This window comes from Embiotoca jacksoni, unplaced genomic scaffold (genome assembly GCF_022577435.1).
Source record: "Embiotoca jacksoni isolate LCO1_2020_lvr unplaced genomic scaffold, fEmbJac1.0.p SCAF_16, whole genome shotgun sequence".
NCBI lineage: Eukaryota > Metazoa > Chordata > Actinopteri > Embiotocidae > Embiotoca > Embiotoca jacksoni.
Window position 1 is genome coordinate 13,745,528 of NW_027185296.1, and position 17,500 is coordinate 13,763,027.

Below are 17,500 nucleotides of genomic sequence, written 5' to 3' on the forward strand. Positions count from 1 at the left end.
TTTAAACTGTCGCTCTTCCTCTGTGTCAAACACACACACACACACACACACACACACACACACACACACACACACAAGGAGGGCTGCTATTGTTTCCCTCTGGCCAATTGCAGGATGAATACTTTTCAAAGCTCATGGACCAATCACAGCTCACTTGTGGCACCTGGCCCCGCCCACTGCTCTATAAAGCGGGGAGCTCCGGCTGACGGACGCGCAGCTGACAATAAACCATTTTCCTCACGCGCTTCCTGGAATAAAACACTGCTGCATCTCTGTTTCTTTAATTCTGCAACGTTGTGACTGAATATTAATTTCTTTTCGTGCATCTAACATGGCGGACAGTAAGGTGGAGAGCAGCGGGGAGCTGAGCGCCAAGGTAAGGACAATAGGAGGAGAGGACAACGCTTCCTCCAACTCCTGCTTCCATTTATAACTGAATTACTAATCCGCCTATTTCCAGCACCGTGTCGACATAAAGCAGCAGTCTGGCTTCATTAGTTTATTATTCCCCAGCATGCAGCAGCAGCAGGTTGTAAATGCAGTAAGGAATGAAATAAAGTACCCCGCTGTGGTCCGTTGAAGCGTCTCCGTGTGAGTGATGAGTGAGGACGCGCTGATGAAGGAGCACTTCTGCCCCGAGCTTCCTCCGAGATGATGCCGCCTCCGTGTTTCACACCTCCGTGACCGAGTCCATCCAGCCGCTGTCCGTCTCCACCTGTCTATCTCCACCTGTCCGTCTCCACCTGTCTATCTCCACCTGTCTATCTCCACCTGTCCGTCTCCACCTGTCTATCTCCACCTGTCCGTCTCCACCTGTCTATCTCCACCTGTCCGTCTCCACCTGTCTATCTCCACCTGTCTATCTCCACCTGTCCGTCTCCACCTGTCTATCTCCACCTGTCCGTCTCCACCTGTCTATCTCCACCTGTCCGTCTCCACCTGTCTATCTCCACCTGTCTATCTCCGAACTCACTCCGGTGTGATCAACTCTTCATCACAGCAGCGGGCTAAAGATCAACTCTTCATCACAGCAGCGGGCTGAAGATCAACTCTTCATCACAGCAGCGGGCTGAAGATGACTGGAACCTGTACCGTGTGACCAACAGCGAAGCAGCTCGGGATGTTTTAAATGTTAAAACTGTTGGACTTATTCGGAGTTGGTTTATTGTCACTTCATGATGTGAATTCTTCGAGATTTATTCCCACAAAATGAAATAAGCGGTTGAATAATGAGTTGTCAGGAGCTTTTCTCTAAGTTGGGGTGGAAGTGTGTGGTGATGCATCGTGTATTAATAACTCTCACCAGCGTGTCACTGAACAATAATCTTAGATTATTCATCACGAGCACCGCTTAAAGGGAGCGCGCGCACGCTCTGTATTTATTGCCCACTGTAAAGGGAAGTCGTGTCGGCTGCTCGCTCCTCCCAGTCTCCTTCTTGCTTATGTTTTGTATTAATTGTTAAATGTAGGAGGTTTCCTGTCCCTCGCGGAGCCGCCGGCTCTGGTTCGGGAGACGTGGAGGCCCCCGTTCAGTCTCCGAGCTGCCACCATTTAAACGACACAACGAAGTGACGGGGAGAAGATATTCGTGCTTATCCACCTATCACGGAGCTCACGCTCTCCTCCGATCTGTCAAGCAGCTGGTGCGCGTCGGGCAGAGCGTGCCCGCTGCAGGAGGGCGCGCGTGAAGAGCACCGTGCAGGTGGACGCGCGTGAAGAGCACCGTGCAGGTGGACGCGCGTGAAGAGCACCGTGCAGGTGGACGCGCGTAAAGAGTCCCGTGCAAGGTGTCAAGCAGCCAAGTGCAGGTGAAAGGGGTGCTAAAGGCCCAGACTGGTGGAAAGTGAAAGCACACAACAGTCCGTGAGAGGCCACGGGCTGTTGGAGGAAGTTGGAGTGGGTGTAGATGGAGGTTAATGGTTCTTCTGCACGGCGAGGCATCAGCTGCCTGGAAACGTCTTCATATCATGTCATGATACTCATTTGGAGTTGACAGAGCTGCTTACTGAACACCTCGAACTGTGTAGCCCTTCTGTGGATGTTTCAGGACTTCCAACACCTGTTCTGATTATAGCTGAGGAGCAGGCAGCTGCTGGGAGTTGTAGTCTTTGCTGAGCCTCTGATCAAGATGCAGCGGTGACAGAAGGTGTCAGGTTTCAGGCCGCCAGGAGGAAGTGGGAGGGGCTGAGACAGAAGTGCATCCTGCAGCAGAGATCCAGGAGGTGAGGAGGATGGAGGGCGAACACACCTCTCCTCCTCCAGTAGGACACACCTTAAGGAAGAACTGCAGATCGTGTCAAACCAAAACCCCGTTCACCAGCAGGATGTCTGATTGGTTTACAGTTTAAGTTCAGCCAATAATAAAAGGGTGTGTTTCATTTTGATTCCAAACTGTGCAATCGCTCACTTCATTCATCCCAGAGTTCCATTTTACATTTATGTATTTAAACAGGATCAAATGTGGCACAGGCACTTTAGTAGTAGTGATTAATTAAGCATCAACATGTCAAAATAAGAAGAACAATCCATACAATACATTCATCATTGACCCTGAGTCGGTTGGACCACAGAGCCACGAACATAAAGACGACAATACAAAGATTAGAAAACAAGTGTCGCTTTGGATAAAAACGTCAGCTAAATGAAAAAAAATGAAATGAAATGAAGTGTTCACACTTTTCCATCCTTCAGAAAGTCATCCTGCATCGTCAGATTGGCTCATTATCTTATTTATTTGCTTTCAGGAGCTGAAGGAGAAGAAACAGGCTGAAGAGACGGAGAACGGAGAGGACTCTGCTGCTAATGGAAAAAACGTAAACACTGCTCCTCTTCCTCTTCTTCCTCCTCCTTTGGCAGCTTGTAGAAGGTTTAACGCTCCTTGTGTCTCCGCTGGTGACCAACGCTGTGTAACTGTGTCTCACCCTGTCAGGACGAGGACAACCAGGTAGAGGAGGACGAGGACGACGTGGGTGAGGATGACGAGGAGGATGGAGAAGGTAGGTGAACGAGGGGATGAATTTCTTATTTTTTTGCATGCTTGTCACTTAAATGTTTCAGATCATCAAACAAATTTAAATATTAGTCAAAGATAACAAGTAAACACAAAATGCAGTTTTTAAATGTAGGTTTTTATTATGAAGGGAGAAAAACAATCCAAACCCACATGGCCCTGTGTGAAAAAGTGTTTCCCCCTAAACCTAATAACTGGTTGGACCACCCTTAGCAGCAACAACTGCAATCAAGCGTTTGCGATAACTTGCAACGAGTCTTTTCCAGCTGTGGAGGAATGTTGGCCGACTCATCTTTACAGAGTTGTTGTAATTCAGACACATTGGAGGGTTTTCCAGCACCAACCTCCTTTTTAAGGTCATGCCACAGCATCTCATAGGATTCAGGTCAGGACTTTGACGAGGCCACTCCAAAGTCTTCATTTTGTTTTTCTTCATCCATTCAGAGGTGGACTTGCTGGTGTGTTTTGGATCATTGTCCTGCTGCAGAACCCAAGTTGGCTTCAGCTTGAGGTCACGAACAGATGGCCGGACGTTCTCCTTCAGGATGTTTTGGTAGACGGTAGAATTCATGGTTTCATTTATCACAGCAAGTCTTCCAGGTCCTGAAGCAGTAAAACAGCTCCAGACCATCACACTACCACCACCATGTTTTACTGTTGGTATGAGGTTCTTCTTCTGAAATGTGGTGTTACTTTTACGCTAGATGTAACGGGACACACACCTTCCAAAAAGTTCAACTTTGGTCTCGTCAGTCCACAGAGTATTTTCCCAAAAGTCTTGAGGATCATCAAGATGTTTTCTGGCAAAAATGAGACGAGCCTTAATGTTGTTTTTGCTCAGCGGTGGTTTTGGTCTTGGAACTCTGCCATGCAGCCATTTCTGCCGAGTCTCTTTCTTCTGGTGGAGTCATGAACACTGACCTGAACTGAGGCAAGTGAGGCCTGCAGTTCTTTGGATGTTGTCGTGGGGTCTTTTGTGACCTCTCGGATGAGTCGTCGCTGCTCTCTCGGGGTAATTTTGGTCGGCCGGCCGCTCCTGGGAAGGTTCACCGCTGTTCCATGTTTTCTCCATTTGTGGATAATGGTTCTCACTGTGGTTCTCTGGAGTCCCAAAGCTTTAGAAATGGCTTTAGAACCTTTTCCAGACTGATAGATCTCAATTACTTTCTTTCTCATTTGTTCCTGAATTTCTTTGGATCTCAACATGATGTCTATCTTTTGAGGATCTTTTGGTCTCCTTCACTTTGTCAGGCAGGTCCTATTGAAGTGATTTCTGGATTGAGAACAGGTGTGGCAGTAATCAGGCCTGGGTGTGGCTAGAGAAATTGAACTCAGGTGTGATAAACCACAGTTAAGTTATGTTTTAACAGGAGGGGGCAAACACTTTTTCACACAGGGCCATGTGGGTTTGGATTGTTTTTCTCCCTTAATAATAAAAACCTTCATTTAAAAACTGCATTTTGTGTTTACTTGTGTTATCTTTGACTAATATTTAAATTTGTTTGATGATCTGAAACATTTAAGTGACAGACATGCAAAAAAATAAGAAATCAGGAAGGGGGCAAACACTTTTTCACACCACCATAACTATATATATATATATATATATATATATATAGTTATGGTGGCAGCTACATGCTGAGACAGGTTGGTGATACTGACCACCGGGACAGTTACACTCAGGGCCAGTAGAGGTAGAGTAGCAGTATAACTGGACAGGATTATCTCTGTGTTCAAGGTGATGAAGATGATGAAGACGATGACCTTGATGGGCCAATAGGAAAGAGAGCAGCCGAGGATGATGATGACGAAGAGGTGAGGAAGAGTTGATGCTTTCAGTTATGTCAGCTGATCGACCTGCAGCTGAGCCACAACAAAAGAGGCCTCATTCAGCTCGACCTTCAATCATCTGGGACCATCTGTATAGAGACCTGATGAAAAATCAGTATGAGGGAGGAGAGAGTAGGCCTCATTTAGTTAGTGCTGTAGTCAAGACCTGTGCTTTCTCTGGCCTGCTGCAGAGCAGAACTAAACCCACCACACACACACCTGACTTCCTGTGAGATCATTCACCAATCACTGACTGAAACAGGAAACAGGAAACCCACAGGTACCACTAGTTACAAAAAGAAAGTATAGAAACTACACAAGCGAGGGGAACTGTGTGGAGAGATAACACAAAAACTATGGGAGAGAGAAAGCCTGAAGTTAATAAGATGAATTGAATTTCATATGTAATATAATGTAGTTTCTACTTGCTATAGGTCTATTGGTCCTTGTTGGTCGCTCTGAGCACCCCTTGTTTTCCAGTTCGTAGTCATACCCCATGTGTTGCCTGACAAACAGTTGTATATTTTGAGAGCTCCACTTTTGCTTCACAATATGAAAACATTTAGATTACATGCTTTATTTAGTTGGTAACTTGTTTAATCACAATATTACATGAGAGGGTGTGTTTTAAGGTGATTATTGAAATGACAGTGATGCTTACAGACCTCATCACCGTCGTGCCAATAATGACATTAAAACACACCCTCTCGTGTAATATTGCGTCATTTAGCTAAGCTAGCTGCTCACCTTGTTCCTCTATATTTCCAGGAGGAAGTTGGAAGTAAGAAGCAGAAGACAGATAAGTAGTGTACGCGGTCTGGAGGACGACGTCACCGAGAGGCAGCCAGTTTTCCAGCAAAACCTTCAACACCTCAGTCCTCCCTTCTTAACGACAATACGTTTCAACAGAGAATTTGTTTGTATTTTTATTTACATTTTATATTTTTGTAAATATTGTAAGGAGCTCGGCCATTTTACAACCGTGACCTGGTATCAAGTGGTGCTTTGAAGACTTTTAGATCCACACTCATCGTCATCCGCTTTCTGTGAAGCAACCAGGAGCATCCAGCCCATAGTCTCACACACACACACACACACACACACACACACACACACACACAGCAGCTTACCATTATGACTGTAGGATGTGGAAGTCAGTAGGAACAGGGTTTGTGGACAGTAGTCGTAGCGGAGGGTTAAAACGTATCGGTGGTAGTTTGTAGGAGATTCTGAGGTCCTAGTTTCTGTCATCCATTCGTCTCCGTCTGTGTGTCTGTCATGGCCAGATGATCATTTCTTATGTATGTGCAGTTCAGTTGACCAATAAACAGTCATTTGGTTTTGTTTGTTATACCGGTGTCAGTTTCCTTCCTGTCTCAGGCATCACCTGCCGTGAAGAGAATGACACGTATGACGCTGAGGATTGTCAGATATAAGATCACACAATGTTGAATTCAAACTTTCAGTTGGTCAAGTTGTTTCCAGGCAAACAGAAGTTTTTGTTAAACGTGAACAAACTACAGAGAATTAATAAAATGATGGATAGAATATAAATATATTAGTAATTTTAATAACATTATTTCCACCTAAAGCTGCATCATACAGTGATGGGTGATTTTCTGTCAACCTTAAAGTTATATCTGCATGAAAGGTAGTTGGAGAGAACCTGTGGAGAACCTGTTGAGAGCCTGTGGAGAACCTGAGGAGAACCTGTGGAGAACTTGAGGAGAGCCTGTGGAGAACCTGTGGAGAGCCTGTTGAGGGCCTGTGAAGAACCTGTGGAGAACCTGAGGAGAACCTGTGGAGAACCTGAGGAGAGCCTGTGGAGAACCTGTGGAGAACCTGAGGAGAGCCTGTGGAGAACCTGAGGAGAGCCTGTGGAGAACCTGTTGAGAACCTGCAAAAATGCTGCAGCAAGAGTACTGATGGGATTTATCAAGAGAGATCATATTTCTCCAGTTTTAGCTTCTCTTCACTGGCTTCCTGTGAAATCAAGAATAGAATTTAAAATTCTCTTGATGACTTACAAAGCTCTACATGACCAGGCTCCATCATATCTTAGAGATCTTATAGAACCATATAATCCCAGCAGAGCACTTCTCTCTCAGTACGCTGGTCTACTTGTGGTTCCTAGAGTTTCCAGAAGTAGAATGGGAGGCGGAGCTTCAGTTTTCAGGCTCCTCCCCTGTGGAACCAGCTCCCAGTTTGTGTTGGAGGAGCAGAAACCCTCTCTAGCTTTAAGATTAGACTCAAAACGTTCCTTCTTGATAAAGCCTATAGTTAGGGCTGGCTCAGGTAGACCTGAACCAACTCTTAGTTATGCTGTTATAGGCCGAGGCTGCTGGAGGACCTCGTTACATGCTGAGCTTCTTTTCTTTCCTCCTACTCTTTAACTGACTCATACCTCACCATCTTCTTCTCTCCTGTTCAGAGGGAGTTTTTCTTCCCTCTGTTGGAGGTTTTTCTCCCTTAAAGAGGAGTTTTTTCCCTCCTAGCTTATGTGGGAATTGTTGAATTGTTGGTTTCTGTATAATATTGTAAAGTCTTGCTGTAAAGACTTTAATGTGTTAAAGTACCATGAAATAACCTGTGTTGTGATTTGGCACTATATAAATAAAGTTGAATTGAATTGAATCTGAGGAGAGCCTGTGGAGAACCTGCAGAGAACCTGTTGAGAACCTGTTGAGAGCCTGAGGAGAACCTGTTGAGAACCTGTTGAGAGCCTGAGGAGAACTTGTTGAGAGCCTGAGGAGAACCTGTTGAGAACCTGAGGAGAACCTGTTGAGAGCCTGAGGAGAACCTGAATAGAACCTGTTGAGAACCTGTGCAGCAGCGTCAGTCCTCCAGCGGGATTGAAACATGATGGAGGAGGAGAAGGTGAACGAGAACACTGGAGACACAGAAGTTTCTAGAGGAGGAAACAGGAAACTGACGAGCTGAGCAGAGAACTGATTGAGGGTTTGCAGATGGACTCTGCTGGAAGAAGTTCTCTTCTGTTCTAAAACTCACACCCACTCAATCTCCTATTTGGCAGTAACTTTATTACAAGAAGAGCCTTCACACCTGCAGCTTCACTTTGAATATGATTGTCCAAAAACATGAGAGCAGATCTAAAATTCTTTAACAGACTGATTTCTCCACACTGCTGTTTCCTTTTAACATGAGGAACAGAATGCATGTAAAGTTGAATATAGATGAAAAAACAGGAATCACAAGCTGCGTGCTGATGGTGTAGGTGCAGCCTTCTGCTGAGGTCGGAGGTCATGTCGGTATGCGGCCGCGCAGGTACTCCATCACTGCGTCCGTGCCTTTGGCCACGATGGCAGCTCTGGGTGTGCGGAAAGGATTCCCCTCCAGACTGAGACACCTGAAGGACGACACGCAACACATCCCCTTTTTAAAACTAAAGAAAATATCCACACTGTTATTTCTTCCCTTTTAAATGTTTGTGTCCAAACTACAGACTAAGCATCCCGGTGCATTTTTGTTAGTTACTGGAGACTTTAACCAGTCTGGATAAAGTACTGCCAACTTTTCACCAGTATGTTAACTGCTCCACCCGGAACAATAAAACTCTGGACTTACTGTATGCTAATGCCATGGATGCATACAGTACTACTGCCCTTCCCCCCCTTGGTAGATCAGACCACAACCTGGTCCTGCTGACACCAAAGTATGTTCCTCTGGTGCAGAGACAGCCTGTGACCACCAGGACTGTGAGGAGGTGGACACAGGAGGCTAAAGACACCCTGCAGGACTGCTTTGAGTCCACGGACTGGGATGTGCTGTTTGGACCACATGGGGAGGACATCAACAGCAGGACGGACTGTATCACAGAATACATTAAATTCTGTGAACACACCACCGTACCATCCCGGACTGTAAAATGCTTCCCCAACAACAAGCTGTGGATCACCAGTGACCTGAAGGTGCTTCTTAATAAGAAGAAAGCAGCCTTCAGGTCTGGGGACAGGGAGGAGCTCAGGAGAGTGCAGCGCCACCTGAAGGAGAAGATGAGGGAGTGCAAGGACTCCTACAGGAGGAAGCTGGTAGGGTGGGGTGGGGGGCAGCATTGGAGCCGGTGACACCAACAGACTTAACAAACTGGTTCAGAAGGCCGGCTCCATCATCGGCTACAAACTGGACAGTCTGGAAAAGGTGGTGGAGAGGAGGACACTGAGGAAACTATTATCCATGTTGGATAATCCTGTCCACCCTCTCCACCTGCTGCAGGGACAGAGGAGGACGTTCTCCAAAAGATTCCTCCAGCTGCTGTCACAAGGACAGATACAGGAGATCATTCCTGATACAGGAGATCATTCCTGATACAGGAGATCATTCCAGATACAGGAGATCATTCCAGATACAGGAGATCATTCCAGATACAGGAGATCATTCCTGATACAGGAGATCATTCCAGATACAGGAGATCATTCCAGATACAGGAGATCATTCCAGATACAGGAGATCATTCCAGATACAGGAGATCATTCCAGATACAGGAGATCATTCCAGATACAGGAGATCATTCCTGATACAGGAGATCATTCCAGATACAGGAGATCATTCCAGATACAGGAGATCATTCCTGATACAGGAGATCATTCCTGATACAGGAGATCATTCCAGATACAGGAGATCATTCCAGATACAGGAGATCATTCCTGATACAGGAGATCATTCCAGATACAGGAGATCATTCCTGATACAGGAGATCATTCCTGATACAGGAGACGGTTCCAGATACAGGAGATCATTCCAGATACAGGAGATCATTCCAGATACAGGAGATCATTCCTGATACAGGAGATCATTCCTGATACAGGAGATCATTCCAGATACAGGAGATCATTCCAGATACAGGAGATCATTCCTGATACAGGAGATCATTCCAGATACAGGAGATCATTCCAGATACAGGAGATCATTCCTGATACAGGAGATCATTCCTGATACAGGAGACGGTTCCAGATACAGGAGATGGTTCCCGATGCAGGAGATGGTTCCTGATACAGGAGATGGTTCTCGATGCAGGAGATGGTTCCCGATACAGGAGATGGTTCCTGATACAGGGGATGGTTCCCGATACAGGAATACAATATCTCGCTCCTCGCCAAATCCATCACACAACAATAACTCCCTTGCACTGCTGTTTTGTCTGTTGTTTTGTTTTAATTCATTGCATTAATTCATTGTCTGTTGTTTAGTTTAGTTTATTCAATATTATTTTATTTTAATGTATTCAATATTTTTGCCCTGTACATGCTGCTGGAACATAAAAATTTCCCTCTGAGGGATAAAGTAAGTCAGTAAGTAAGTAAGTAAGTGAGTAAGTAAGTAAGCATGCATGCATGCATGCATCCATGCATCCATCCATCCATCCATCCATCCATCTATCCATCCATCCATCCATCCATCCATCCATCCATGCATCCATCCATCCATCCATCCATCCATCCATCCATCCATCCATCCATCTATCTATCTATCTATCTATCTATCTATCTATCTATCTATCTATCTATCTATCTATCTATCTGAGAACATTCATATCAGCCTTTAAACTATCAACCTGAGAACAAGTAAATGAGGCATTTTAAAGGCGTGCAGACAGCAGCGACGGAGGTGGACCATGAGCTCCTACCTGAGGCTGGTACACAGGCCCAGTTCAGGAGGGACGTTCAGCAGGTCGTTGTTGGACAGATCCAGTGTTGACAGATGAACCAGTTGCATCAGACGCCCGGGATCTACGCCACAGACCTGGTTGTTACCGAGCAACAGCGTCTCCACGGAGGGTACGTGATACAGGACGTCAGGGAAGGACTTGAACCTGCGATCAGTACAAAGACATGGCGTCGAAACTTAAAAGCTTTTTCTTAAGAACCATCGACATGTTATGGGACAGCTGACTATGCGTCTGTGTGAGTGATAACTTGGTAATGTTGATCTCTTGTTTAAATCATAATTTGAAAACCATCACTGGGAGCATTTTTCATTCATTAACAGGTTACAGCTGGTTTTGGGAGCAAAACCTGAGATGAAACCAGAGTGAAGCATCAAACTGTGATTGAATGGCGATGCCCGTGGACGTCCAGCAGAGGGAGCGCTCACTTCTCCCTCAGTGTTCCTGGTTCATGGAGGAGACGTCTCTTCTGGAACAGACACATTTCTACCACCACAGCTGCTTCACTTGGACTTTTTTCATGTAAAAGAAACTTCACGTTTTGCTGGGAGTAAAATCATTTAAATGAAAACTCAGCAATATTAGACGAGAAGGTGCGCTTCAACGTCATTAACGAAAGTGATGGGTGTTAACAACAAGCTACCACATAAATAACACCTAATCTCAATGTGTTCATATTGTAGAGCAATTCCCTCTTGAAACACAAAACGCTTGGTTAGTGTGATCTCCGTTTCCATGGCTACACATGGGGTATGACTAATGGGCCATTTAATAGACCTATAACAAGTAAAAACTACATTATGTTACATATTATATGAAATTCTTTTATAGTTATATATTCCCATTTAGTGATATTTCTAGTGATGAGCAGGGTGTGATGTCATGAGGATTTGACCAATCAGATCTCTGGGGCGGAGCTACTGGTTGGATAAATGGTGAAGTACCTGTTGTAATTGAGGATAACAGAGCGTAGCTTCGTTAAGTTCTTCATGTCAGACGGTAAATCAGTCAGCTGGTTGTTCCTGAGAGACAAAGATAAACATAAACAACATAAACATAAACACAAACAACATAAACACAGTATCACTGATCATCATCACAGGGAGGTCATCCCGCTGAGTGTGTGTGTCTACCTGAGGTCGATGTGTGTAGATCAGTGTGTTGGTGTGTGTGTGTGTGTGTGTGTGTGTGTGTGTGTCTACCTGAGGTCGATGTGTGTAGATCAGTGTGTTGGTGTGTGTGTGTGTGTGTGTGTGTGTGTCTACCTGAGGGCGATGTGTGTAGATCAGTGTGTTGGTGTGTGTGTGTGTGTGTGTGTGTGTGTGTGTGTGTGTGTGTGTGTGTGTGTGTGTGTGTGTGTGTGTCTACCTGAGGTCAATGTGTGTAGATCAGTGTGTGTTGGTGTGTGTGTGTGTCTACCTGAGGGCGATGTGTGTAGATCAGTGTGTTGGTGTGTGTGTGTGTGTGTGTGTGTGTGTGTGTGTGTGTGTGTGTGTGTGTGTGTCTACCTGAGGTCAATGTGTGTAGATCAGTGTGTGTTGGTGTGTGTGTGTGTCTACCTGAGGGCGATGTGTGTAGATCAGTGTGTTGGTGTGTGTGTGTGTGTGTGTGTGTGTGTGTGTGTGTGTGTGTGTGTGTGTGTGTGTGTGTGTCTACCTGAGGTCAATGTGTGTAGATCAGTGTGTGTTGGTGTGTGTGTGTGTCTACCTGAGGTCAATGTGTGTAGATCAGTGTGTGTGTGTGTGTGTGTGTGTGTGTGTGTAGTTACAGCATTATTGACTGAGGTCTACCTGAGGTCGATGTGTGTCAGCTGCAGTAACTTGCAGACGTCAGGTGAACAGCAGGTGAGTCTGTTGAAACCCAGATTGATGTCTGACAGCGAGGCATGGAGCTCCACCAGTCTGTAGAACAGAACCACATAGTGTTACAACCTTCAGTGTTTCCCACAGTGCTGTGCTGTGCTCTGTGTGTGTGTGTGTGTGTGTGTGTGTGTGTGTGTGTGTGTGTGTGTGTGTGTGTGTGTGTGTGTGTGTGTGTACCTGGGAGGGATGGATGTCAGCTGGTTCTTGCTGAAGTTAACGGTGGCGACACTTTGATCTGCTGCTGCATCAAACAGATCGTCTGGGATACTGCTGGCCTGCTTCTCACTCAACACACAAACACACATCCCGGTACTGTAAACCTTCTGTGTAACAAAAAGTCATTCAGTAACATTTTAATATAAACACTCTGAATTAAATTAATGTGATGGGAAAGTCCACTTTGTGCTGAAAACTTGTTAATATTAACATCCATTATACAAGTATACAAGTAGTATTATATTTTGAAAGTGAATTGCTCCACAATATGAACACATTTGGATTACATGTTTTATTTAGTATAATCGCAGTATTACTTAATATATTGCTTAATTTAGTTCTGCAACTTTACAGAACCATTTAAACTTATTATAACTTGTTTTTTTATTTTCAGTGAATCACAGCTGTTACTGAGAACACTGTGACACCAAGAAAAGAAACTCTGAGCAGTCGCATCATCACACTGGTTTAAACCAGGAAAGGAGTTCAGACAGGAAGTGAGATAACAGACAGACGACAATCGACGTGTGTGAAAGCTGCCAGCAGGTGAGCAGCGAGTTGATGTCACTCACCTGAACACCAGAAGCTTCAGGGTTCGGAGGTCATGCACATTGACCCGGGCCTGGCTGGGTAACGTCATCGCTGTGGGTCCTTCATCCTCTTTCTCAGGCTCCTCTACCAAACACACAGACACACACACACACACACACACACACACACACACACACACACACACACACACACACACACACTAATGTGATGCTGCAGTTCCTCTTTGAGAAACACTGATGGAAGAGTTTGTTCTTCAGAACCATACGAGGGTAGATCAACAAGTTCTGAGACGACAGATGAGTCACTGGTACAGATTTCATCTCTTCATCATCATCAGTTCCTGAGTTCCTCGTGTTTGTGAGCAGCGTTCTGGGAGCGTCTGAGAGTTTGTGAAAAGAGCGGTGAAGAACTACAGTTGTGTTGTTGTGAGTAGAAACTTGTGTGTTTTCATTACGCTGTGAGCGGCGTGTTGTCATGTTGGAGAACCCTGTTACCATGGCGACACAGTTTGGGACATTGGAAGTGAACTTTCTCCCTCTGAACCCTGAACGTCTCTAAGGACACGACTCCAGGTGTCTTCGTGGTCTCAGACCTCCTGAAGCATCGTCAGAGTCTCCGTTGATGATTTCCAGTTTGATAGTAAATCTGACGTGAAGCCTCTGGTCATGTTCACGGAGAAACCAGAACCAGAACACTGAACCAACACCAGAACTCAGGAACTGATGATGATCCAGAGAGGAAATCTGCAGTGACTCATCAGGGTTTTATGTTCCTGCTGCTCTGTAGTCTCAGAACGTATTGATCTACCCTCGTACGAAGGAAGAAGTCCTTCAGGTTTGTGGGTTGGTGATGTTTGCTGAAACAACTGTTTCCAGTCGGAACAAGAAAACTTTACCTTGAATTCTTCCTCGTAGATATTTCAGGAGTTCATTGGTTCCTTTCTGTTATAAAGACAACAGAAGAGGTGAAGAAGCAGTTAATGGACATGTTTGTTCTGGTGAGCGGCAGGTGAACATTACCATCTGATTTAAAGGGTTTTAAAGGAGAACATGCCACTGAGGTTATTACAGAACAATCTCCATTCTTCTCCCCTGAAAGAGCAGCTGTATAGAGAGGACGCCGCTGGGTTGAATCTGAAGTCTCGAGTGTGGATGACCTGTCTGGTTTGCAGCCATCACGTCTCCCTCCACTGAACGGCAGCACAGCAACCTGCCGCCTTACAGCTACTCTCACACTCAGAAATCCATGAGTTCACATTTGGACAATTTGTCGAGATTTATTTTCAATTACGTTACTTTCAGTCGGACGCAGTGGTTTAAGTAGCAGTTGTACCTGCAGCTACCGAGGATTAATTAGTGCACTGAGTACCCCCACCCCCCTAACCCCCCCAACCTGCTGGACCACCATCCCTCTGTGTTTGTGTCCTCCGTGTGTCACCTACAGTGAGGAGGTCTCTCCTGATTCCTCGCAGAGGATTTCCCTCCAACAGCAACGCCTTCAGATTGGGCAGCAGGCTGAGAGACGCTGGGAGACTGACACACACACACACACACACACACACACACACACACACGTCATGTTACAACCTACTGGTAGATATGTTTCTTGGCTAACATGAGTTAGTTTAAAAATCAGACAACATCAATAAAGATTATGATAAAAGGTATTATATATGTTGACTCTATATTTCAGTCATGTGTTCAGTGCTCGTGTGTTGGAACGGCACCCTGCTGTGTGTGTCGTGCCGTCGTGGTGCCGAGGACCTACGTGGTGATGTCGTTGTTGGCGAGGTCGAGGCGTGTGAGCGTGCTCAGTCCGGCGATCTGCTCCGGGAGGACTCTGATCTTGTTGTCTCGGAGCTCCAGGAGAGAAATGGCTGACAGAGAGGCCAGCTGCTCCGCCTCCAACTGCTCGATCTGGTTGTTCCCGACGTACAACTCCTGCAGACACACACGGAAAACACACAAAACCGACCATCCCTGAGACAACATACTGTACGTGTGGAATTGAAAAATATACATGATTCCCAGAGAAGAATGTGAGATGGATAAACCTGGTCAGGACTGGAGTCAGTCCCTCCAGGAGATCGCCATCTCGCGATTGCAATATTTAACACAAATTCAAACAAACTCTGCAATATTTGCAGGAGCTCCCAATTTTTTTTAAATTCCCATGATTTAGATTTTTCTAAAGCTCTTATTTTGACAACGATGTAGTCGTTTTATATTTAGTCACAGATAGTCTGTTCTGTAAAACTCTGTCATTTTTATGATTTTTTTTTGTAACTTTCATCTCCACAGTTTTCTAAGTTCAAAAAAATATTACCATATTTTTCGGACTGTAAGGCGCACTTAAAATCCTTAAATGTTCTCAAAAATTGACAGTGCGCCTTATAATCCGGTGCGCCTTATAGTCCGAAAAATACGGTAGAAATCAAATATTTCTGTGATGTGCAGCATGATTATAATCACAGGAAGTGATTACCTATTTATTCCTTTATCTGGTAGTGAATCTCAATTTTCTTTCGAACTTGCAATTTTTTCTAATTCCCGCTAAACAACCTCACTTATAATTCTGCAATTTTTGAGAAAATCCACCGCAAAATCAAACATTTTAAATCGCAACAATCACAAAAAACCTCCTGGAAGGACTGTTTAATGCTCTCAGGATCACTACAAGGAGGAGTTTTATATCTGGGGAAACTCAGGTTGCCATGGCTACCTTGAGGCAAGGCACAGGGAGCTGTGGGAGAAGGCGGAGCTTGTTGTGTCTGAGGTAAAGCTGCTCCAAAGAGACCATCTCAGACAGGCTGGCAGGGATGTCGGTCAGCTGGTTGTTGCTGCAGTCCAACAGCTTCACATCTGCCAGAGGAGAAGAAGAAGAAGAAGAAGAAGAAGAAGAAGAAGAAGAAGAAGAAGAAGGAGAAGAAGAAGATCCTGTTCAACTCACTATCACTGCTGTGATTAACAGGTGTTGCACACAGTTGCAGTTTAGTCCACCACTTTCTACCGTCGTCGTCATGGTAATTGTAAAGCCAAAATACTTCCAGTATGATGCTGATGGATGTTTCAGATGTTTTCACTCACTACCTATCAGTCCTTCCAGGAAAATTATATATTGGAATTATTAATGACAATTCAAGAAATCGCTGCAATATTTGTTTGAAATTTTGCAAAAAATAATTTTTCAAAGAAAACGATTTGTTTTTAAGAAGTCCTGGTTTACAGTCAGCAGCTCTTCATGCTCTCCTCTGCTCATCCCAACGAACCACAGGCAAAAACATGCATGATTATATGCAGAATATGTTTTTGGGCATACAATGTGTGTTGAATTAATATTATCCAAAAGGTTTTTTAAGCCCTTATTCAACAGCAGATGTAGCTGTTGTATTATATATATATCACAGATGGTCTCTTTCTTAAATGTCACTTTTAGGACTGAGGATGTTTTTTTTCGTGATTTAAAGCCCCGTGAAGGTTCTTTGAGTTCAGACAATAAAAAACGCGAAGAACAAAACATGTTCCAGCTTTTTCTGTGACGTGCAGCATCGTTATTATCTCTGGAAGTGACTCTATGTGACTCTTTATTCATCAGGTAGAAATGAGAAAACCTGCTGCAAAATCAGACATCACAACAATCGCTAAAACCAGACGGGCTGCTTTTCTAAAAACGTCTTGTTTTTTTCAGCAATCGCTGTCAATAACAGTTGGATATTTCAAATTCATTTTAGTGACTGGAAGGCTTTTAATGTGAAACATGGGCAGGAAGCTTGAGTTCAACTGAATGCAGTTTGACAAAAAGTCAAAATGTGGAAACACCTGAAAAACTGAAAGATCAGTGAAAAGAGTATTTGTGTTCAAGAGAAGAAGGAAGAGCAGCAGCGGTGGTGAGGACGTGGACGGCGACATCGTTCTACTCCTAAAACCAAACTGTACGTTGATAAATTAAACAGGAAAGACCTTCAAACTTTCATTGTTCTTTCTCCTCTCATGAGGTGTGAAGCGAGACATCGTAGAGGGAGCTGGTCTTACTTGTGAGCTGCGCGAGGCTGTCAGGCAGACAGGTGAGCTGGTTGTGACACAGGTTGACTTTCTGCAGAGCGCCGAGGCAGCCGAGGCCGGAGGGCAGGACGCGCAGGCGGTTGGTGGACAAATCCTTCAGTCAACCACAACAGACAGGACACCTCCGTCAGTCAGCCGCACCGTGCTGCACCTTGTCAATCAGTGCTGCGTGATAGTTTACCAGCTCCGTCAGGTTCTCCAGCTGGCCCAGCTCCTCCGGCAGCTCCTCCAGCAGGTTCTGCTGCAGCGTCAGGCTGCGCAGGTTCGTCAGAGCGCACACCTCCAC

The 17,500-nt window shown here is 45.0% G+C and overlaps 2 protein-coding genes across 2 annotated transcripts in view; one reads left to right on the top strand and one right to left on the bottom strand.

Moving 5' to 3' along the window:
• Positions 1-197: 197 nt before the first annotated feature.
• ptmaa (prothymosin alpha a) lies at positions 198-6,191 on the top strand. Its single transcript, XM_069151027.1, has 5 exons — positions 198-376; positions 2,745-2,813; positions 2,930-2,996; positions 4,749-4,825; positions 5,609-6,191. The coding sequence occupies exons 1-5, from the start codon at positions 332-334 to the stop codon at positions 5,645-5,647; spliced, it is 297 nt and encodes a 98-aa protein (XP_069007128.1). The 5' UTR covers positions 198-331; the 3' UTR covers positions 5,648-6,191.
• Positions 6,192-7,864: 1,673 nt separating this feature from the next.
• The window catches only part of lrrc40 (leucine rich repeat containing 40), an 18,507-nt gene continuing 8,871 nt past the window's right edge, over positions 7,865-17,500 (bottom strand). The window contains exons 4-15 of the mRNA XM_069151026.1: positions 17,396-17,500; positions 17,185-17,308; positions 15,875-16,014; positions 14,921-15,093; positions 14,595-14,685; positions 14,049-14,094; positions 13,174-13,276; positions 12,563-12,670; positions 12,314-12,424; positions 11,468-11,545; positions 10,485-10,670; positions 7,865-8,207 (exon numbers count right to left, since the gene is read on the bottom strand). The exon at positions 17,396-17,500 is cut by the window's right edge and continues 25 nt beyond it. Of these exons, the coding sequence (XP_069007127.1) occupies positions 8,102-8,207; positions 10,485-10,670; positions 11,468-11,545; positions 12,314-12,424; positions 12,563-12,670; positions 13,174-13,276; positions 14,049-14,094; positions 14,595-14,685; positions 14,921-15,093; positions 15,875-16,014; positions 17,185-17,308; positions 17,396-17,500 (1,371 nt within the window). The 3' untranslated portion in view covers positions 7,865-8,101. The remainder of the gene's footprint in view (positions 8,208-10,484; positions 10,671-11,467; positions 11,546-12,313; positions 12,425-12,562; positions 12,671-13,173; positions 13,277-14,048; positions 14,095-14,594; positions 14,686-14,920; positions 15,094-15,874; positions 16,015-17,184; positions 17,309-17,395) is intronic.